Source organism: Vidua macroura, chromosome 7, assembly GCF_024509145.1.
Source record: "Vidua macroura isolate BioBank_ID:100142 chromosome 7, ASM2450914v1, whole genome shotgun sequence".
NCBI classification, from domain to species: domain Eukaryota; kingdom Metazoa; phylum Chordata; class Aves; order Passeriformes; family Viduidae; genus Vidua; species Vidua macroura.
This window is the reverse complement of record NC_071577.1, coordinates 827,943-850,932: the sequence shown is the minus strand read 5'-3', so window position 1 is coordinate 850,932 and position 22,990 is coordinate 827,943. Positions and strand designations below refer to the sequence as shown.

General features: G+C 51.3%; 1 protein-coding gene across 10 annotated transcripts in view; it reads right to left on the bottom strand.

Annotated features, from left to right (window-relative positions):
• Window positions 1–302: 302 nt before the first annotated feature.
• Window positions 303–22,990, bottom strand: part of PCBP3 (poly(rC) binding protein 3) — a 56,314-nt gene continuing 33,626 nt past the window's right edge. For all 10 annotated transcript variants that reach the window (XM_053981986.1, XM_053981988.1, XM_053981990.1 and 7 more), the window contains 7 exons: window positions 22,755–22,829; window positions 20,311–20,352; window positions 16,032–16,110; window positions 15,261–15,320; window positions 12,194–12,246; window positions 9,270–9,439; window positions 303–694 (listed from right to left, as the gene is read on the bottom strand). In XM_053981986.1, coding sequence (XP_053837961.1) covers window positions 649–694; window positions 9,270–9,439; window positions 12,194–12,246; window positions 15,261–15,320; window positions 16,032–16,110; window positions 20,311–20,352; window positions 22,755–22,829 — 525 coding nt within the window. In that variant the 3' untranslated portion in view covers window positions 303–648. The remainder of the gene's footprint in view (window positions 695–9,269; window positions 9,440–12,193; window positions 12,247–15,260; window positions 15,321–16,031; window positions 16,111–20,310; window positions 20,353–22,754; window positions 22,830–22,990) is intronic.

Below are 22,990 nucleotides of genomic sequence, written 5' to 3'. Positions count from 1 at the left end.
CTTTCGGGAACGCTCTGGATTCTCTTTGCAGTGCTCCCCCGTCCCGTTTCCCCTCTCTCCTGGCAGCCCTGCTCCTGTGTGGGATCATTTCCTGATGCTGAGTGAAGCCAGGGCTCTGAGGCCCATTTTCCAAACCACGGTTTGCTTCATGGGCTGAGTTTCCCCATTAACCATTTGAGGGGCATTGAGGTTTTTGTAGGCTACGGAGGTACCCCCCAGCACCCCACCTCTCTCCCTGTGGGTGCCTCACTGTCCAAACCACGGCTCCCCAGCCTCATTCCACTCACCATGGAGGGCACCTCAAGCAGCAAAAGCTTTATTGCAATGACAGGGATAAGCCACTAAATACATCGCAAAGCGGCAGGGGTGTGAGGGGCGTGAGGAAGCGCAGATAAGGGTGGTGGAAGCACTGGCTTGCAGTGGGTACCGTTGCACACTGGCTGCAAGCTGCTGTCGTTCTGAGACCTGCTGCCCCAGCCCCCCGAGCCTGCTGCTGCCCCGTGCCCCAGCTGAGGGAGCAGGGTCTGGGCAGCCAGGGGTGGGGTGTTCAGGCAGTTGCCCCAAGGGTGCCACGAATGAGCGGGAGAAGCTCGCAGGAAGCTGGCAGCATCTTCAGAGGGGGCTCAAGCATCAGCCACTGGCACCAGGTCAGGCGGTGAAGGTGTTCCTCCCGTGGGGGTCAGGATCTGCAGAGCTAGGGGGCAAGCAAGGGAGATGGTCAGGGCTCAGCCAAGGCTCTGGTACCGGGGCCTCCTGGCCTCTCAGGCTACACGAACGTGAGGCTGCTTCAACACCCTGAGCAACTCTCTAGCGTGATGCTGAAATCACCCACACCACAAAAAGCCAAGCTGGAGGAGCCATGCTCACACAGAGCTCTGCTACACCACATCAAATCTCTCGTTTTTTTTTCCATGGGAGCTCACACCAAACACATCCAGCATGAGCTGGGCTGCCAGGTGAGCCCAGGTGGCTGCCCGGTGTGCTGCATTTGCCTCATGCACTCTCACTGACGGCTGAGAGCAGCATTTTGGGAATTTCAGAGAAGTCATCTGAGCACACTGAGGCTGTTGCTGGGCTGAGGATCTGCCCTTTCTCTGCCTTACAAACCCATGGCTGCAGGGATGGTGACTGTGGAGATGCTGGACCCCATCAGTAAGATTTGGGGGTGATGAGCAAGGCCACAGCTGTGCTGGGGGTGATGGGCAGTGAGAGAGGAACACTGGGGAAGGGCACACATTCCCTACAACCTCTGGCACTGCAGCCTGGCACTGCACTGCACTGCACCACCCTGCCTCTGGAAATCACACTTCAGCCCAAAATATGTCGAGGGGAGGTCTACTTGCGACAAGAATAAATTTTAGTCTGCAACTGAAAATTTGTTTTAAGCATAGAGATGGCAGTTTCTCTGGGTTTGCGTTTTTAACTGGCTTTTTACTGACAGTTCCTCTGTGGTGCTCCTCTAAGAGATTTGGGAGCATGGCTGTGTGCTAGGCAGCGTGGAGCAGCATCCCTTGGGAAAACCACATCACCAGCTGCAGCAGCAGTGTCAGGTTACATCACTGCAATGTCCTCCCACCAAAAAACCCTCCACACTGCTAATTGACTGCTTTTGGGTGAGCACATTATGGCCTGCTCCTCTTTGCACTGGGAAATCCTATTGGATATATGTTGTGGTTTGATCCCAAGGTGTGCACTCAGTTCCGGAGCAATGATGCCCCATCCCTCAGTGCTCTGTGCGCCTGGCCATGCTGGCTGCTGGCCCATCACCACTGTGCCCATGCTTGCACAGAGCATCTCACACCCTCAGTGTGCCCACGTTCCTGTGGGGCATCCTATGGCACCCAGTCCCATTGGACACAACAAAACCCAGAGAAGCTCCAGAGACAAGCACCACTCATCCCATTTGATCTAGACACAAATTCTCTCAGACACAGGCTTTCTCCAAGGACAAAAAGTGACACTGCCTGTAGGGAACCAGGACACAGTACTCCAAGTGTGCTTCAAATATTCCAGTCCTCATGCACATCACAGCCTGTCTTTTTGGGACCAAAGCAGTTCCTTCTGGAAACAGCACGTGTGTCCTAAATGAGCCACAGTTCTGCAGTTCAGGATGAGGCTCACACCCAAAGCCTCCTGCTGCTGCTCCATCCTCATCCCCATCTCCTGGCTGGTTTTCTTCCCCTTGTGCAGAGTGGACTTGATCATCATTTCTGGGAAGAGACATCACTGTGGTTAAACTGCCTAAACATAAGTGTGGGAATCCAAAGCCAGTCTGGCTTTGAACTTGGCTGTATTTGATCTCTGGGATACTTTCAGAGCGATCTGGAGTGTCAACTTCCTCTTTGCAGGACAAGGGTGCTGGGGCAGAGTGGGAGGAGGGCTGCACATCTGGGGGGAGGGAGTTGCACATCTGGTACATTCAGTACTTCCTAAAAGTCACTGCCACGTTACCCTTTGGACGGGAGCCTGAGGCTTGCTGCATAGCACAGCAGATCAGGCTCTGCAGCTGCATTCCTTATGAAGGGAAAGCAAAAATAACCTCTCAGCAGAGTCCCAGCTCTCTGTAACATCCAGTGTGGGAGCAGGGGGACTGCACGGAGACCATGACCTTTCTGCAAGTCATTCCGGCAGCTGCAGAGGCTCCTGTTGCCAGCCAAGGCACAGAGCAGCCAGCTTGGGAATGCCTCCCTGGGGACCACAGGCATGGAGACCCCTTGGACCTCCCCAGGAAAACCTCGTCCTTCTGCCAGCCTGAGTGGGCTCGGGCCAGCATAAGGGGGTAGCTTGTGCCACCCACGGCCAAGGAGATGCTCGACAGACATCCTTGCCCATGTGGGCTGGTTCCATGAAGGTCCCAGCACTGACACGTGACCATTCCTGCAGGGGGGCACGGTGCCAGTCACCCGCTCGAGGGATGTCACTGCCCGTCACCAGTGTCACGGAAACACACACACAAAAGCCCACTCCCTTTCCAGCAGCGCGGGATGTCCTCTGCACGCATCGGAGCAGCGGCTGGAAGCACCGGACATCCCAGTGCCGCCCACATCCCGGCGTGGTTGTGGATGCATCCATGAAAAGCTGGGCAATGGGGACATCTAGTGACCACTCGGAGGCGCCCAGGGCCGGAGATCGGCTACCCCCCCTCCGGGCGGGGGGCTGCAGCCAGGCTGGGCTAGGGGAGATGCCTTCCATCCCTGTGGCCAAGGAGAAAATGGGGTTGAGCATTCATCCCTGCTACTCCACGCAGAGATGCCCCAGAAACTCTACCTCTGCCCGTACAGGAGGCAGGAGATTACCATTGCTAATGGAGCATAAACTGGGAATTAATATAATTAAAAGTGATTAGCATGGATACAATAACAAATGCTGGAATAACAGCTCAAACAGAGTATGAAATTTAAAGAGTCTCCCCACTGAAAGTCACTTTCCCTTAGGGGAAACGGTCTGGTTTTTTTCAGCCTTATTCTGTACTAGATTTCCAAATACAGTCTAGGGGTAAAAAAATGCTCAAAACAATACTCCAAACAATTTTGGGAGCACAGCAAGGATATGCAGGGGAGTGGGGACCTTCAGCTGAGGCCAAAGGGCTGAGCACAGACCTCAGCTGGCCCTTCTCTGATGGAGACCCCCACACTCCAGGGGCAGGAGGAGGCATTGGACCAATACTTTCCAGTCAAAGTCAAAATATCCCTCTAAATAACTAATTCCTAAAGAGTTTGACTGAGTTGGTTGCTTCCAGAAATGTTAAATCATTCTGGCTGGATAACATTGCGTTGTTCTGGGAGAGAAAACCAATGTACTAAAGCTATTCTGTTGATTAACTGGGACATTCACCTTGTACTGAATATTCACTGTAATATTAGAGATTTTTCCCAGTGGCATGGCTGTGGACGCATCATCATGGTATTTTAAGTTCATCTAAACTGGAAATCCAAGACCTATCAAAAATCAAAGCAAAACATTGAGGCTCCTTCCAAAGAAAATAGCAAATCTCCTTTTGAGTCATCCCGAGGAAATCAGAGTTTGATACATTCCTTGTGATTTTGTTGTTATACTTGTTCATATAAACATGCTCCCAGGAGATGCTGCAATGGTTTCAACACCTCTCCAAACCTTGCTCAAGCCCAGATGATGATGGATAAGCCAATTCCCACATAACACTGCAGTTTCATCTTTTTTTTTTTTTTTTTTTTTTTTTCCTTTTTAAATTTGCAAAATAAGCTTGGCAATGTGACCCCCAAAGAAAAGTTGTGAAGTCAAAGGGAATGCCAGGAGGAGGGATGCTTCAGGTTCTCCTGTGCAGTATCAGGAGCTGGACTCAATGATCCTTGTAGATCCCTTCCAGCTGAAGATCTTCTAGGATCCTACGACTGTGCAGTGCTCCTGTGAGGTGACCCAGGTGACTGCTACTTGGACTGTCCCTTGTTCCCCTGTGGCTGCATCCAGCATTCCCTGGAGCACTCCCATGAGCACAGATCCTTGTGGTAGCACAAGCCTTGACACAACGTCTCGGACGCCTGCCTGACGCCCAAGCAACACTCATATCCAGCCTCTTCTGCCTCACCACTGATTCCTGGGGTGACTTTCCTGCAGCCTGGCTGGGTGATGGATGCCTGGCAGCAGTCTGGGATGGGGATGGTATCCAGAGGGGGTCTTATCCGTGGGTTCGCTGGCATGGGGATGGGTGCAGAGGTATTGCTGCAGTCTGCTCCCCCTCTCCAGCAGCCTCTGAGCTCAGCTGCATCTGGCAGACCCAGCCTGGCATTTGCTATTTTCAGCAGCACTCTCTCAGTGGAGGTGGGGAATGACACAGGGAGCACACACACAGAGCAGAGGAATTCAGGGCAGCCGTGATCTGCAGGCACTGTGCAAAGCCATTTCTGTGTCCAGGATGCTGTCACACTCCCCGGCCTTCCCCAGATATCCGAATCCCACAACCTTGTTGGCCTGGGATGGATTTCTCAGTCTTGGACAACGTGATTCTGCTGCTGCTGTGCCTCTATCTTCTCCTCGTGAAGAAGCTCTCCTCATGCTCCAGCTTGTCCTACAGCCCCACAGAGGAGCTAAGAACAGCAGGATGGGCTGGCTTCTTCCATACACCATTCCTCTCTAAGGGGACAGCACTCCAGGCTTCCATGGAGGGTGGTGACAGTGGGATGTGAAGCTTTTGCCATGGCTCACCCCCCAGGCCACCGGGGTTGTTATTTTCACTGGGTATCAAACACAGATATTTCATTCTTCCAACAGATAAAACACTTGTTCTAAAGCAGAATGAGGAACAGGAGAAGATGAGGAGTCACCTTGCCAACAGCTGACTCACCACCTTGGCAGGTGGTTCTGTGCTTTGCTGGCAAGCTGGCAACTTGGAGTAGGCCCTGTTTGGTGCCTGCCTCCCTCCATCCTCAGCATCAGCACAAATACATTGGGGCAGGTGACAGCAAAGGCTGCTGGCTCCACCTGTGCCCCTCAGCACTCCGCACAGCACCTGTGCTACTCTGGATGGAGAACCAGGGGATGCTCTTGAGCCTGCGTGGCTGCTGCACCACCCAAAAGGCACAGTTGAACACAAAGTGCCAAGGAGAGCAGGGCAAGGGGTTGGAGACAGGCAGCAAAGCATCTTATGGAGGATCTGGGAGCACCTTTAAATCATAGAAGCTTGGAGTGCTTTGGAGAGCTGAGCATGCACAGGTTTCAGAACACCTGGGCAGAGCAAACCCTGATGCTCAGCGGCACCACCTTCAGCTTTCTGGGCTCCTGGGCTATGCTCTCATCCCCACCAGCTCCTTGCTGGAGCCCACAACCCCCTGCCCATCCTTGGCTCCAATGATGCAATGGCATCACCTGGGATCCCTGACACAGCCTGTGTGAGTGCTGAGCAGGCAGTGCTGGAGACAGGAGAAGTGGCCACCATCCTGGCAGGAGAAGGGTGGGAAACTGCCAGCAGTGCCTGCTGGTACTGAGGGTCAAAGAGAGGGAAAGGCCCAAGAAATCTTGGGGCTCACCTCAAAAAACAATGTATTTCCCATGCGGTACAGTGCAAAAATGTACTGTGTGGCTGCTTCAGCTATCTGGGGACACGATGTGTCATGGTCCCCTCATTTGCAATCTGGGAAAAGGGACAGTCAGGAATTAACAGATGAAAAACATACGTTTCCCTGTTGGAAAGGCAGGAAGAAAAGAAAAGCCTGGAAGCAGAAGGCAGGGCGGGGCAGAGAGGGTCTTGGGGAAGGGTGTGGGACACACACATGGCAGATCTGTCCAGACAAGGGTGCAGTGAGAGATGACGGTTGTCACACCATAATTTATAAATTAATCTCAGGGAAAACCAAAGGATTATGCAAGCCAGATACTCTCTCTTTGGAAAAAAAAAAAAAGAAAAAACAGCATGGAATCACTCAGGAAGAAGCATTGGAAGTGCATTTCTCTAAAAAAATGAAACAAAAAAAAAAATGATGCTGATGATAAATAATAATGATAATAATTAAAAAATGGAGAACTCTTGCATAAAACCCCCACCTTCCCTCCAAGTAGCTAAAAAGGTGTGGAAGGATGCAGAGGGAAGGATGGGGCTGGCATTGTTGGGGCGACCCGGGAGAAGAACAGTCGGAGCCCATCAGTACCAGAGCTGCACAGACATTTATTGAACACAAACAACAACAAACACAGCTGGCTCACAGAGCTTCCTGAGGTTTTGCTTGTGGGGGATTGCCAAAAGAGTGCTTTCAAAGACCCCTGGGGGTGTGAATCCCATACAGCTGAGTTCTTCCCACATTCAGGTGCTTGTTAGTTAAAAAAAAAAGAACATCTGTGTGTATCTGTGTTTGTGTGATTCCCTTAGTTTAGTAGGAAAATGGGCTTGTCTGGACCATGCCATGTTCCAAGAGAGAAGCCTGCGGGTTGAACCCGTACTTGGCTTCTGCTTCCCAAATAACACGGGGTGAAAAGTATGCCCTTACCCTAAAGGCAGGGGCGTGAGGTGGTGAAGGTGAGCCAGGACAAGCAAGGGGGAGCACCAAAGGAAGGAGGGTGAGAAAAATCAAGTCGTCTGAAACACGCACAACTCTGGGTGGCATCATTATGTCCATACGCTACAGAAAGTACCGCCAATGTCACCTCAAACGTATACGTAGCTATGCTAGACTGACACTAGAGACCCCGCCAGCTCCTGAAGTCTTGCCAGTGAAAGAAAAAAAACAACGCCCCCCTCCCCCCTCCCTTGTCCCCAAAAAGCAGATGAATATTTAACATCCTAACACTGAAAACAAGGACCATAATCAAAGAGTTTGGGAGCAGATTAGGGAGCACAGAGTAAAGAGCTTGTAAAGAAATGTTCCAGTGTGTGCATATGCATCTGTGTGTTTATATATATATATATATATATATTTGTTAGTAAAGAAAAGAGTATCTGTGGAGGCAAAGGGAAGACGGTAAATGTACAGGCAGTACAGGCTGGGTAGAGTGCCGGTGGCTGGAGAGGGTCAGGTGGTGCGGAGTGAAGGATGGTGGGTGGAAATTAGAGTGCGCCCATTCCAGTGACCTCAGACGTCAGCCTAGAATAGACAGGGGCAGAGAGAGGGGTGGGGGGGAGACAAAAAACAAGAGCTTAATCACTGGAGCAGAAAAGAAAAGGAAGACCTGTGGGGCGGTGCTCCTCCTCTTGCCCAGATCCCACGTAGACTGAGTGGGCAGAGCATCACTGGGTAGCCTGGCAGTCCCCCGAGGAGGGCATGGGGGGCTGGAGCACAGAGTCAGCGCAACGGCTGGCTGCCTTCCCCTCTCCTCACTGCAGCCAGGTTGTGGCAGGAATGTCACCCATCAGAGGTGCTCGCAGGAGTCATCCCAGAGCACAGCTTCTTTTTCAGCAGCATCCCTCCCACGGGGGACAGGCAGCTGTGCTAGGTCCCCTGGCTGCTTTGTTTTGCTCTGGTTTGGAAACTGTGGGAGAGGCAGAGCCCCGTCCTGCCACCCCACCAGGTTACCTCTGCACAGGGGCAGCTCAGGCAGTCCTTCCCAGCAACTGAGCCACTTCTTTTTCTTTTCTTTCTCTCTCCTGTCTCAAGGAGTGGGGGGGGATTGGCAAGGATCTGCAGGGAAGCCACTCAGCCATGCCCGCAGGTGGGGGGCTGGCCCCGTCCCTCACCCAAGCAGGGGGAGAGGTGCCACGGGCATGGGCAGCAGGGTAGTGGGGCAGGATGGGATGACAGGGGTCTACTGTGGTTCAAGGCTTGGGTGGGTTGGGTGCAAGGAGGAGAAAGCACATACAGATCTCATCGGTGCTTCCAGCCCACACCCCAACAAGTGTAAGTCACCGCCAGCAGCCCCCTGTCCTCGAGGCCCTGCCAGCAGCCTCCCTCCTGCGCATATCCAGGGCTGGCAGCGGGTTGGCATGGCATCAATCTTGCCCAGGCGGATGGGCCCATATGAGTGGCTCTGCCAGGTGGGTGCAAAGCTACCAGAAAGGTCCTGTATCCCCTTAAACTCACTCCCCACGAGTCCACAGACACAGGCAAACAGGTCTGAGTGAGCACCCTGGACACAGCTCACTGCCTGCATGGAGCAGGTCCCCAGCTCATCTCTGCAGCTATGCCTCCCCTGCACACTTCCCTTGCAGGCCCTTGCCAGCCCCCGGCCCCCATGGCATGGGCTATGTCTCTCCCCAGACAGCAGCAGTGCTGGGAACCCTTGGCCCCTGTGAAGTCCTGCTGTGCCAAGCTTTCCATGATGAAAAGGAAGCAGTCAGACTGTTCCCATGTCTTGCGTTTATTGGACTGATTGTTTTCACTGAATGGAGCAAAGCCTTTGGAGGCCTGGAAGCACATGGAAGAGGCAGTAAGCGATGCTGGGATCCCAGCAAGCAGGTCCCAAGTGACGCCTCCCTGCCAGTGGCTCAGATCCGTTACTGTCCCTGTCCCCTGCCTCATCCACAGGAAAGACGGTGGCAACTTTGCCCACCCGCGAGCAAAATCCTTGAGCGAGGGTGGAGGGAAGCAGGTGCCCAGCACAACCTGTGGCCACTCCACCAGCAGTGTGGTGGCTCCCGGTCCCCAGACAAAGTGCCAGCTGAGGCCAGATGTTCTGCTGGCGATGTCTGGTCCCTGCTCAGAGGTCTCAGCAAGACATCGTCCATCCCAGCCGGCCTAAGGAAGCCCCTGCTGGCCCATGGCACTGGGAGAGCAGGTTGCTCCCAGCATGCCGGTGGGACAGGATCAGCCATGGTGGGACAGGATCGGCTGTGGTGGGAGGTGGTGGAGGTCGGCAGGGGGTCTCACCTGGCGTTGATGAGGTACTGTGCAAGGCTGATGTTTGCAGGGGTTCCTGTGATGGTAATTTGGCGCTCCGATGACCCTTCCGTGGCGTTCGCAATTTTGATCTGCGCTCCTGACATCTGCCGAATTTCATTGATTTTGGTCCCTTGGCGTCCAATTATGCAGCCTATTAGCTAGGAAAGAAAGCACGGAGGGAATGTCTGAGAAGCGGCAGCTCTGGCAGTCACCAGCAGGATGTGAGCACACCTGGGACAAGAGTGACCTTAATGCTCATGAAAACAGGAGAGGGACAGCCCAGGGTGATTCCTACCAGCGTGTGAGCACAGTCCAAGGACACATCCAGACCCCTGCTCTGCTCCTTGTGGGGAAGAATCTCCATTATCTGCGCGTGGTGCCCAGCACCTCAGAAGGCTTCAAGGAGGGCTCATTTCAGTAATAATTTTCATGTTTTAATGAATGGTCAATATTTTGCAAGTACTTATCCCCTTGCCAGTCACAGCAAAACCCAAAGGTGGTTTGGACACATTACTAGAAGGAAACAAGCCTGCTGCCGTGCCTGGGGAAAAGCCAACCCCAGAAGCCCCCTCATCAGCTGGTGCAGTGACCCCATCCTACATTTCTTTTATGCCACTGGGACACCCTCAGTGCCTCTGCTACCCCCTCTAGCTCTTTCGGTGCAATCCAGTGGTTTGCCAGCAGGCACAAGAGAGCACCACACGGCTGTGACACCCACAGAAAAGGTGGACTCTATGTAAAAACACATCTTTCATACTCTTTTGAAAAAATTGGAGCCAGATGGAGACTTGAATTTCCTCAACTGTTCATCCCTTGAATTTCCTCAATGATCCTCAGTGGCTCGAATTTCTTCAATGGTCTTTGCTCATTTGTGCATCTCCCTCAAAGCATCTCCAAAGCTTGGTAACACGTATGGGGATATCCAGCTTGACCAACACAAGCATAAAGTGCTCTGCCTGCCGTTTTTGGCCATTTAAGCTCTTTTCCAAGGGCATTTTATACATGGAATGTTCATCTTGGCAGCTGCTGGATTTCTGCACCACGAGTCCAAAGACACAGGCAAATAGGTCTGAGTGAGCACCCTGTGGACACAGCTCACTGCCTGCATGGAGCAGGTCCCCAGCTCATCTCTGCAGCTATGATAAGATGATATAAGATGATTACTCCTCCAAATATTCCCTGATCCTTTGATCAGACCATGGGGCTGCCATGGTGGTTTATCCCATATGGACCTGAATATACACTGGAAGGGTATCCACTGTCCCAGGGTCTGTGGGGGGATGTTCAGCCCATCCTGGTCTTCACAGCACAGAAGTAACTGCGAGATGCTTCAGCAAATGAAAATCTACTGGAGAGACCTGAGGAGCCAAACTATTTAGGCAGATGCTCAGCTACACTCAAGTTGAACAGCATTCAAGTTTCTGACAGTCAGAGGAGCAGCGAGATGGGTATCATCCGATTTCGTTCCACTCTAGCCCAACTCCAAGCTACATCACTAAAACACACCGGGTGACTGTTAAAGGAGCCCAAACCTGTCCTCTGCTTCCTGGGTGGCAGTGGATGTTTAAAAGCCTTTGAATCAACAATGGGGAGAGCTAAGAAGGAGTTTTTCAAGATGCAGTTGATAACATCTAATATCTCCCATGTCTGGTGAGAGCTGGGACTCTGGTGAGTGAATGCTCCGAGCGCTCTTGTGTTCTCAGAGGTCTCCTGGCATCCTTTCCTCCCATGTGAGTTCTTTTGCAAGGGGTCTCTTTCTATTTCTGAAGATGCCTTCATTGCTCCAGTCCTCCATGCTCAATAGACGTGGCTGCTGGTGCTTGCTGAGCCCCCTGCAGCCTCTTGGAGAGGTGTCCTTGCTGGGTGGAGCAGATCTGGCATCAGCCCCCACTCCTCTGCAGATCCCTCCCGTGGTCATTTGGCCCAGGGCAAAGCATTTCCAAGGGTCAGCAGGTGCTCAAAGGCTTTTGCACTGCCATGTCTCTTGGGTGGACAGAAATCTTGGCAGAGGTGCCCAGCAGCTGCAGCCAGGATTGCTGCCCTTCCAGGGCACTGCTGGCTGCTGGTGAACGGCAGGAAGAAGGAGCAACAGCTGCCAGGCCCCATCCAGAGACTCCTGATGAGGATGGGCTGAAGGTGGTTATCAGTGATGGAGATGGGAACAGAGATTCGATGTCATCCCTCCAATTGCCCTCATCCTGATTTGAGCACAGACTGGGTCTTAATCCATAGAAACCAGTCCAGAAGCAAGTGAGGCTCACGGATCCAGGTGCTGGCTGTGTCATGCTCTCCATCCCACCTTCTCCTTGACCAGCATGGCTCCAGCCTCATCCCAGCAAATATCCCAGACCAGCACCCATGTTACCACAAAGCTTCCACCTATCAGACCCCACAGCTGCCTGCCAGCAGTGCCAAGATGAGATGCACTGTCTTTCAGACACTCTTGTCGCACTTTGTGGCATCAGAAATGTCACTTTCTTACCTCCTCTTCCCCACCACCCTACCCTGTCACTACCCTTGAGCTGGAACATCATCTCAGACCAGCCACAGCCTGATTAAGCAATTAAGAGTTTAATCAGGGGTGGCATGGGAGCTCTCTCCCTTTCCCAGTGCTGTCAACTGGGCATATTTCATGAGCACTGAGTTCACTTGGAAAAGAAAATGGAGTATTAAGGACTGTACCTAGGCAAGCCACCGACGGACTAAAGTCCAACGGACACTTTGTGCTGCAGGTTGATCCCCAGCAGACTGCACATGGATGAGGGAACATGGGGAAGGGGCATCTCTAAATATATTTAACAAAGCTAAATGGCTGCACATTATACATAGATATATGTATGTATATATAAACATACATGTGTATACACACATGCACACACGGACATGCCAAGGAAGCACTTGGATTTACTTACATCATTGGGAATGGTGAGTTCATGAGTACTGGCCGGGGGACTGGCATCCAAACCTGGGCAGATGCAAGGGAACATGGTTAGAGCTGGTAGAGGCAATGTGATGGAGCTCCGCTGCTTTCCCGTAACACTGCCAAGGCTGCGTCCTGCTTCGGGCTGGGAGGGGAAGGGGATCACACATTCTGGGACAAGGAGGAGGAAGACGGTTGCTACCTGACTCTGCTGGAGCTGGGTGTCACCTTCCCTGCATCCCACAAGTGCCTCGCTTCCCACCCTCCATCCTTTCCTTCAGGAATGGCTTCAGAGGAGGGTGCAACGTTCCAGCATCAGCAAAGACAGGTGGGTGAAACACCTTCCCACACAGCAGCAGAGAGCATGCCGGCTGGGACACCCACCAGCCCCACAGGAAGGCTGTTCATGCACCCTCCAGCCCTCTCTGAATGCAGCAGCATGGAGCTGCTGACATGTGACAGCAGCTTCGTGTCCCCAAAACAAGTGTCCCCGCGGGATCTGGCGGTACAAGTCCTCTGCAAGCCCCACAGACTCTTATTCTGAATTTGAGCCAGACTGCTAAGACATGCAGACTAGCTGGACTTAGGACCAGCTGAGCTCTCTCCTCTATGGTGGGAATGGCTTGAGCCAGCAGGATACCCTGTGTGTGCAGCTCCAGAAGTAAGACAACACCATGCCATAGTGCTCCTAGGACAAAGCCTGCCTCTTCCATGGTTTCCCATGTTAAATCACCTCAGTGCCGAAGCAGGGACGTCCTATGTCAAATCTGCAAGAAAGAAGTTGTCTGGTGCCTGACAGGAATTTGCAATAACTGGGGAAAAAAACCCTAATCCTTATGATATAAAACCACTGAAGAAAGCTTGTAAGAGCAGAAACAACTGCCAGATCTGTATCCATGGAAAGAGGATGGTTAAAGAGGTGCAGAATGAAGAAGCGCAAAGAGACTGGAACTGCAGGGCTCCTGCAAAACAAGACAGCAGCAGCACCCAATTCCTCACATATTTCCATGGAGGGCCACAGCACAGAGGAAGAGGAGCTCTGGTTATGTCTGATGTGCTCATGCATGATCTTAGGATGTTAGGAAGTGAGGGTGAGGAGGCTCTGGCACCAGTTGTCCAGAGAAGCTGTGGCTGTCCCATCCCTGGAAGTGTTCACAACCAGGGTAGATGGGATTTGGAACAACCTGGTCTAGTGGAAGGTGTCCCTGCCCTGGCAGGGGGGTAGAACAAGATGGGCTGTAACAGCCCTTCCAATCTAAACCATTCCATGATTATGTGACAATGTGCTTTCCTGAATGCATCTTCCCAGACACACATTGCTGACATTTGCCTGCAGGAGGCTTCCTCACCAGATTTTTCACTTAGGAGCACAGAGAGGAGAGGAATTGCAGGGAATGAGGATGCAGATCCTCCACTGGCAGCCCTCTGCTGCCATTCACCCCTGCCAGGGGTACTAGTGCCAAAACCTGCACAAAACATCTCCTGCCCAGGTATTACACCACAGTCAATGCTGACTTTACAGCACACACTACACCTGGACTGGTTGGTACACTGAGCCTCCTCACAGTCTGGGGGACGGTGGACTGCACCTATCACAGACATATCCCTCTGGTGAGGGTGTACCTCTCCCTTGGCCATGTGTTACAAGGCTCAGCTCAGCAGCAGCCTGGGTGTGGCAGAAAATGTCTTCTGAAGGGAGCAGAGCATCAGTGAGGGCTCCAAGCAGCACTGAGGCATCCAGGGACCTTAGGGAATATAAACTAATCTGCTCAGACTCCTAGGCAGCATCCTCCATCCAACACTCAGATGACATGGATGATGCTGAAAGCCCTTGGGACACCTGGTGCCATGGTGCACCATCCCTGCATCACATAGCCTTTGAGAAATGGCCACATTCTTCTCCATGACATGGAGACTGTTTATTTCATCACACCAGATCCTTCTTCTCTGATATGTACAAGCAATCCTTGAGGCTGTAACGAGGGTGTCAGGGCAGGATTAATGCCTTGGGTGATGGCAAAGGGCAAAGGGGGCATGCAGAAAACATGTCTGCACAGGTCAGTGTCATGACATCTGTATTTCTGCAGTCTTGTGGGGTCTATTTGCTTGGGCTATGCTTGCTTTCATAATTGGGTGCTGTCACCAAACCTTTGAGGCATGCATAGGATGGCTGTGTGCCCCAGGTCTGGTTCATCCTGCCTGTGAGCCTCCAGGTCTCAGGATAGCTCATCTATGCAATGATAGGAAAAAAAAGACAAATCTCTTCTTCACATACAGAGGAATGTGCGACATATGACAGCAAAATTTCTCCAAGGCTGCAGCCACATTTCAAGTCCTCAGGGTCCCGTCCCACTAAAATTGCAACTCACCCTGAATGGCTCAGAGCTGCATGTCATGGCTGTTCCCACTGGCACTGTTCTGTGGTTTCTGAGTAAAGTTTATGCAAAATTAAATGCAGGAATAAGGGTGATGACTCTGGTATCTTCCTGGTACAGACAGCATTGAGGGAGACCTCACTGCACCTGAGGGGCAGCACAGATCTCTGCTCTCTGTGGCCAGGGACAGAACCTGAGGGAACAGCATGAAGCTGTGCCAGGGGAGGGTCAGGCTGGAGATCAGGAAAAGGTTCTTCCCCCAGAGGTTGTTGGGGCACTGACCAGGCTCCCCAGGGAACGGGCAAGGCACCAAGGCTGCCAGAGCCCAAGGAGCATTTGAACAATGCTCTCAGGCACATGGTGGGATTGTTGGGGTGTCTGTGCAAGGCCAGGGGTTGGACTCCCATGATCCTTGTGGGTCTCTTCCAACTCAGGATATTCTGTGGTTCTATGGCAGTTACACACAAATGTCACAGAGACAGGTAATAAAGCCCAGGCACTTTTCCTTTGACATGCTGCACCAAGGAGAAGGGTGCTGCCCAATCTCTTCCTGCCCACCAAGACAATCTGCTGTCTTCACTATGAATACCATGATTCCTCTCGGAGCACAACAACGGCACAGTCCTATTTACGGAATACATTTTAATCAAAGCCTGCTTACTTCCCTCCAGCTTTGTGTTTTACCTGATGACTGGCCCATCAGATTTTGAGCTTCTTCGGAGGAATGTAAGGGCAGCTTTTCTCCTGAAGAGCAAAGAAGAAACAGGTTTAATGCTTTTCCCTTCGAGGAGATAAGCAATGTCACTTCATCTAGGAAGCTCAAAATATGATGAACATACTGTCAGAAAAGTAATTTCCAAGCAGTACTTTAAGTACCTCCATCCCCTGTGCTCTATCTGCTTCCCAGGTCACTGGGAACATGCTGGCCATGAGGACAAGGCTCAGGTCGGGGCTGGCTGTCCTCCCGTCAGCACAACCCCCTCCGGCCATGACCCCTTTCCACTGCGGGAGTGCCGTCCTGCCTGGCTCATCACCATTCCCCGAGGCAGCACCCCCAGCCGGCCCCAAGCCATTCCCGCTGGGAAAGTGCAGATGTCCCATCGGCAGAGCTCAGACATCCCACCAGGAAAGCGCGGATGTCCCACCGGGAGAGCTCGGACGTCCCGCCGGGAAAGCGCGGATGTCCCGCTGGGAGAGCTCGGACATCCCGCCAGAATCTGGAGCGGCGCAGGGCAGAGGATGCTGCCTCCTCTGTGGAGAAAGCCCAGGCTGAGAGCTTGCCCTTGAGCACCATAACGCCCACAACATCCGTCAAGCCTCTCCTTAACCTCTCCCCATGGATATTGCCACTTTTTACTCGCCCTGCTCATTTCCATTAAACAACAAGAGTTTAGAAAGAGAGAGAAACTCTACAGGTAAGAGAAGGATATCTTGAAAGGGCGTGTGGGTACGTACCAGGGAAAGCGGGGGTGGTCTGTCCAAGGGGAGTAAAGGGGGTTTGCTGCATAGCCAACTGGTGGAGCTTGGTCAACTGCTGAGGGGTAGGAGGGACATTAGAGCTAAGAAGGTTATTGTCATAGAGTACAACAAGTCATAGCAAAAAGCAAGAACAAAATTATAACGGGTGGGGGGGGGCGGGGGGAAGGAAAACAAACCGAAAAATAGAAAAAAAAACTTAAAAAAAAAAAAAAAAACCAGGAAGCCATGGTGAGACATGGCAAAAACATTAGCAGAAAGGACTTGGCCTGGGTATAGTGCAACAAAGCCCAAATCTTTGGCAGAAGTGCTTGGTCAGGGTCTGAAGTACAATACCAGCAAGAAGCCCATTGTTAGTGTCAGTTCAACTCCTCTGCCTCAGTGCAGGGCCAGCTGGTGGGCATCACAGCCAGCACGCAGGAACCCTATTTGTGCCACCAGAGCCACGCTGTCACCACTTGTCCCTGCAGCACATGTTCTTGTACTGTGCCTCCAATGGGAAGTGCCTCTGGGAGACGGATAAATTGTATTTCTAAATGCCAGCTCTTTAGAAATATGGGGAATTATGGACTTCAGTTATGACCAGTAAGTATTTCAGATCCTTGTATCCCTTGTTGTGCTGAGGAGGTTTCACTGTCTGGTCAGGAAGTTTTATAGAGAGGTGTTTGTTTGGAATACATTTTGTGCTCAGTTTTACTGCTCCAAATTAAAAAAACCCAAACCAACAAACAAACAAACAAACAAAACCACAAAAAACAAACAAACAAACAAACCAAAACAAAACAAAAAAAAAACCAAACAAAAAAACCCAAAAAGACAGAAAAATAGAAGAAAACAAACCAAACTGGGCTGAAGTCTGGCAGTGAGCAGGAGGGAGACTTTACCACCTCCCACTTTCACAGGTGCTCTGGGAGTTGTCAGCACAGTATCACCCCCCCAAATTTAAACTGCTTCTTTTGCCCATCATCCCTGGCAATGGGGAGGCAGGAGTTATAACTCCTTTTCAATGTTTTGGGGGACAACAAGACTCAAACACCTTTTTGCTGCTGCAGCAGGGCTGGGGAGGGAGAGCGGGGAGGTCTGGCTGGCAGTGGTGAGGGGGAAATGCTGGGAAGAGCTGACCTGGGGGCCTGCACACACTGGGGGAGGCTGAGGGAAGCAGCAGGAAGGAGTAAAACACCTGAAAAATCCCTGGACAGGTTACCTGTGGGATCCCCGTCCTGCCTAGAGAGGCATGAGGAAACCCAGCCTCCACTGCCTCAGGGGAGAGGTCTCACCACTCCACAAAAAGAGGTGTCTACACATCTCTGTGCTTATTTTGGCTGTCTTTGGCTTATTTTAGCCAAAGCTGTGATATGATGGGTTCCTGCCACAACACAGCTGTCTCCAGATAACACTGGGCATGCCACAGCTCCTTCAGGAAGCAGGGACATCAGTATCTACTGCTTTTTAACTTCAGAATTATCCGGTTTTCTGGAGCTGCACCAGTTTCTGGAATTCTTCATGACACCTGGTCCTGCTGGCAGGACTCCAGATGAAATCTCTTTGCCCAGTGGGCTCCAGCTGTGCCCTGGGACACGGCTCCTGCTTTGCCAAGTGGGGGAGACCAAAATCTTTTCTAACACTGACCTAGTAGACCTTCCAGACATAGTTCAGATAGTGGGATTTATGCGGCCTCTGCAATTAGAGTAATAAACACGTCTAGGAGAGAAGACGGCTGCATCCAGATGTCATAGAAAAAGCTGCTATGTCCATCTCTTCCAGCTCATCTTCCATGGTCAAGGGAAGGGATTGTCCCCCTCTGCTCTGGTGAAACTGTACCTGATGTACAGCATCCAGCTCTGGGGTCTCCAGCACAGGAAGGACATGGACCATGTCCAGAGAAGGTCATGGAGATGCTCCAAGGGGCTGAAGGGGGTCCAAGAGAGCTGGAGAGGGACTTTGGACAAGGGCCCGGAGTTACAGGACAGGGGGAATGGCTTCACACTGACAGAGGGCGGGGTTAGATGGGATTCTGGGAAGAAATCCTTCCCTGTGAGGGTGCTGAGGCCCTGGCACAGGGTGCCCAGAGAAGCTGTGGCTGCCCCTGGATCCCTGGAAGTGTCCAAGGCCAGACTGGACAGGGCTTGGAGCAACCTGGGACAGTGGAAGGTGTCCCTGCCTATGGCAGGGGTTTGGAGTGAGATGAGTTTTAAGGGTCCTTCCAACCCAATCCAACCCAGTCTCTGACTCTATGATCCCACAGCATTTGGGATGGCAGACAGCTGCCCATCACATCCCAAACAGCCAAAAACACCCAGGCAATGCCGAAGCTCCTTTTGAGCCATAGCTTCCCCTGTCCTTTAGTGTCCAGGGGAAGCTATGGCTCATAAGGGTGTCCAGGGAAGGCTTTCTTCCCAGAATCCCATCTAACCCTGGCCTCTGTCAGTGTTAAGCCATTCCCCCCTGTCCTGTAACTCTGGGTCCTTGTCCAAAGTCCCTCTCCAGCTCTCTTCCTTCAGCCCCTTGGAAATCCTGGAAAATCAAGACAGGAGAACATGCCGGGCATTCAAAATTCTGCCTGCTTTGCAAAAGGCAGCCACTAAACACAGACACCTAAAATGTGTTTAAAATGCCCTAAAAGCACATTCTAGACTGGATTCTGCACAGAAATGCAGTTTAAAATGACCAATCATTGAAAGAACACCCTGAAAGTAAGGATGGAGTCAGTAACCCGGTACCAACACCTTTATTCAGGAAATTTGCTGGGAGTGGGGCAGAGTGCAGTCAGCAAATGTATTTTAATCCTGACAATCAGAGGAATATAGGAACAAGGAAAACACTAAGCTGTTGGCACAACTTGCAAAGAAAAACTGGGATAAAGACTGCATTGACCTACCCTAACTATACAGGTTATTTAGTTGTATTCTGCTTATGAAGCAAAAGCAAAGAGTACATAATTAGGAGTATTAATTATCAACTAACACAGCAGGTTGTTCAGAGTACACACATACTGGTGTCACATGGAAAGCCAAAGCCTGGATTCCTCTAATTCCAGTTAAACTATTTCTCCTAGGATGAAAATCCAGCCTACAGCTCCCAAATGTTCCTATATGGGGCAGGCATTTGTGGTACCAAACAGCCTTGCCACCTTCTCAGCCATGGAAAAAGTAATTCCATGATTTAGTACCCAATGCACTCACTGGAAAAGGGAACGCTGAGCTGCATCAACCCCTTCCCATGGGGTTGGAGCAGGCTTTTCACCCACTGCCACATTCTCAGCCCCACTGCAGACTCCTGCCTCACAACAGGAGGGACCCTCTGCAATGGGACCTGATGGGTATTTTATCCCCTTGGGAAACACATTTAGAAAGTTCCTGCCTTTTCTAAGAGCCATGACCACCTCAGAAGCTGAGCTTCACTGCTTTCCTCAAAGAAATCCTTCAAACAGACTGATTTTCTACTTCCCTTAGTAATTTCAGGTGCTCACATTCCAGCTGTTGATCCCTACATGTCCCCCCACAAAAGTGCTCCCTGACCTCCCACAGGCATTGGAGCCCAGGGGATCCCAGCATCAGCAAGCCTCAGTCAGAGCAGCTCAGAGCAGCTCCCATCTCTGCACCAAGGAGCCCAAGGTGAAGTGAGGGCTCTCCCCATGCTGCCCTGCCACCCACAGCAGTGAGACAGCCACCAAACCCAGGGTGACCACATTGGTCTGGGGGCCCTCAGCAAGGTGAGATTCAGCATGAACACCTTCCCCATCCCTCTGGGAGACACGGTGGGGGGGTTTGCCCAATTTCCATGTCACCCAAAGGAGCACCCCCTCAGAAAGGCACATCCCTACCCAGGCTTCAAGCACAAAACTCCCAGAGCTCTGGCTTCTTCTCACCTCACCAAGGCACTCAGCAGATAAATATGCCCTTGGCTTACCAACACTTTAAAGACAAGGGGAAAATAGAAGGGAAGGTATTTTTTTTTTTTTTTTTTTTTTTTTGTTCTTGTTTTGATCATTTTGAGGCACAAAATGCACAGGTTTCTCTCAGAATAAAGGGATAGCACTGAATAATGCAAACAATTTAGCATCAGGCCAAGTCCTCAGAAGTAATAAAGTTTAGTGCTAACAGGTTAAAAGGCTACTTGAGGTATTACAGATACTACACACGGCCAGTTACTTTGAAATTACGCTATTAATATTATTGGCTAATATTAATATTATGTGAATTGACAGTAGCATGCAGGTGACAGAAAAAGGTATAAGAAAAATTAGGGTAAAACTCACATCTGGGTGTGGAATAGCATATTGTCCCTGAATTGTATAGGCCTGTAAAGGAAAAACAAAGATGTTACCAGGGCTGGCAGGACATGAGGAGAGGTCCCTCTGTTGGGACCTCCTGTACCACATTAAATTCCCTGGGACACCAAATCCTTGGGGCAAGAGCGAGATGTTCCACCTCCCATCCAACCTAGAGCATCCTGAGCTACCTGACTTCAAGGGCTCATGCTCGGTTTGGCTTTTTCAGAAGGAAAGAAACAGCTCTTTATAGGTGCCAGCATTGCATGGAGCAGGAATATCAGGCTGTAGCTGGTCTTTGCTGTACAAAAAATAAGGATCAGTTGCACGGGAGTTGAAAGTGGATGGTATTTAGTGCCCCTCTGATAACCAGAACGCTGACATCACTGCCCAAAGCATGATCCCAAAAGCAAGCCAGCTACGTGAGCCTCTCCATATTTCCAGGTGCACAAGTCCCAGTGGATGCTTTACATCCACCCAGTATAATCCAGTGCTCTGCTGGGGCATTGGAAAGGCATGGAGGTGAGGGCTGCCTGCACTGTGATGCCTTTCACCAGCTGTAATTGATAAATCCATGCAAGTATCTGCCAGGCCAGTGGGTTTGTGTGTTTTTCCCATCCTTTGTAGCAATCCTTTCTCTTTTTGTTTGTAAATAACCCCAAAATAAACACCAATATAGGTGAAGAGCCAGACACTAGAGAGCCCAATATTTAGGACTTAACCAGCTAGCAAAATATATCTCACTTGTTGACACATTATTCAGATGATTCTGAAAGAAATGGCAAAAGAGATGGAGAACACTTTGAAAAGGGAGAGTAAAGATTGCCAAGAAAAATGAAAGGTAAAAACCTTGGGACCGCCTGCAAATTTGCTGCATTGTTTGCAAAGAGCAAAGTGCTTTGTGTGAAGGAAACCCCCAAAATCATGCAGGAGGAAAAGGGAAAATGGCTGTCTCAGTGCCCACCAGCATCCCAGCACAATGGGGACACGACAGAGGCTGAAGAGTTGCCCGTCCCGGTGGTTTAATTTGGCCATTGGTTTTTGATTAGAAACACTGAGTCAAAAAAGGTAATCAAGGGCAGGAAGGTGTCTTGGACAGATGCAACTCAACTCTGACCTTTGAGGTCTGGTCCCTTTGGCAGCTGTCGTTGGCTGCTACATCACTCAGCCTGCTGAGCTCCTGGAGGCTCATCCCACCCCAAACACCTGTCACCACTGTCACCAGCTGTCCTCGGCCCGCCCGCCCCGTGCCACCCCCAGACAGAGTCAAAGGGCTCCCAACACTGGGAAGAGCTCTCACTTCAGAGACAGTTGCTTCTGTCCAAGAAACCAACCATTCACAGCAGAATTGCTGCCTCTATCTCACTCTCCCTTTTGAATAGACCAGGCAGCTGGACTCGAAGTTCTTTTCCAGGACGGCTGCTCAGATGGAATGACACACTCCTGATCCTGATGACTGACTAATTTAGCCTGAAATAGTCTGTGCTCTGGACTTTGCTCCTGTTCTTAGTTTGTCCTTCTATTTATTATGGATGGAGAGAAATTAAATAACTTGTGTGGAGCTACTCTGGGTGGCATAAGCTGAGGGTTCTGTGGTGCTGGAGCTCTTGGGAAGGTACATCCCCTGCTGGATGTCATGCACCTCAGCATGGTGGCATCTACAGGCAGGCCCTCAGTCATCAGGTGAGCTGAGGAGATGAGGTGGAGAAAGCAACAGTGCATGTTCCCTCTTTAGAAACAGCCGTGTGCTCAGTTGCTCTTGTTTCTGCTAATTTTTGTTTTCAGAATAACCTCCAGCTCACCTGTGTGATGGTTATCCCACAAAGAAAAAAACACCCCAAAGCTCACTGCCTGAAATAGCACGTGATGTCTGCAAGGCTGCAGTGTCACTGGGGGTGATATAGTGCAGGCTCTGCCACAGGAGGAAGCAGTACCCCAAACCAGCTGAGCACCAGGGAGGGACACACGCCTCTTCCATGGTGGCTGCCCTGAGCAGTGGAGTAGCTGTGACAAACCCTTCCTACCTTGGATCAATTACAGCTACATAAAGGTACTTTTAATTGAGCTGGAGGTGCCAGAGAGCAGTGACAGCCTCTTGTTCATCAATGCTTTTCTAATCCTCTCCTTCTCAACCACTGACAAATACTGAACTTGGGTCTAGTGAAGTAAATTCCAGCCTTTCCTTGTGTGACACCCTGACTGGAGATGACACCCTGTCTCCCCAGGCTGGCTCTTCCCTTCTGCTCATTGTCCAGCATCCATCACAGGAGCTAAGCCAAGAGCTTTCAGTCCAGCTGCCGTGGCACACAATAGATGGGATGACACCATGCAAGTCAGAAGGCAAGAAACCTGAGTGCACTAACGGGCAGCGGCTGGTGCTGCAGTAAAAGGCTCAGGTTGGCAGTGGAGGCTGCAAGCGGGTCGGCTCTTACCTGACCACCTGCAAAAATGACAGGGGTGGAGGCGGGCTTTGGGCGGTAGGGAATGGTGGCACCTTTTGGTGGGGACTAGGAAAAGGGATAAGGAGAGGGAGAGAGAACATTAGAACAGCTTTCCTGAAATGGTGGCAAAAAGAGTGTTAGAAAGCACCTAATGGAGCACGGCCCCTGGGGCCGCCACAGCAACACCCGTACCAGGCAACACTGCATTTCTGGACAAGAGCACATGG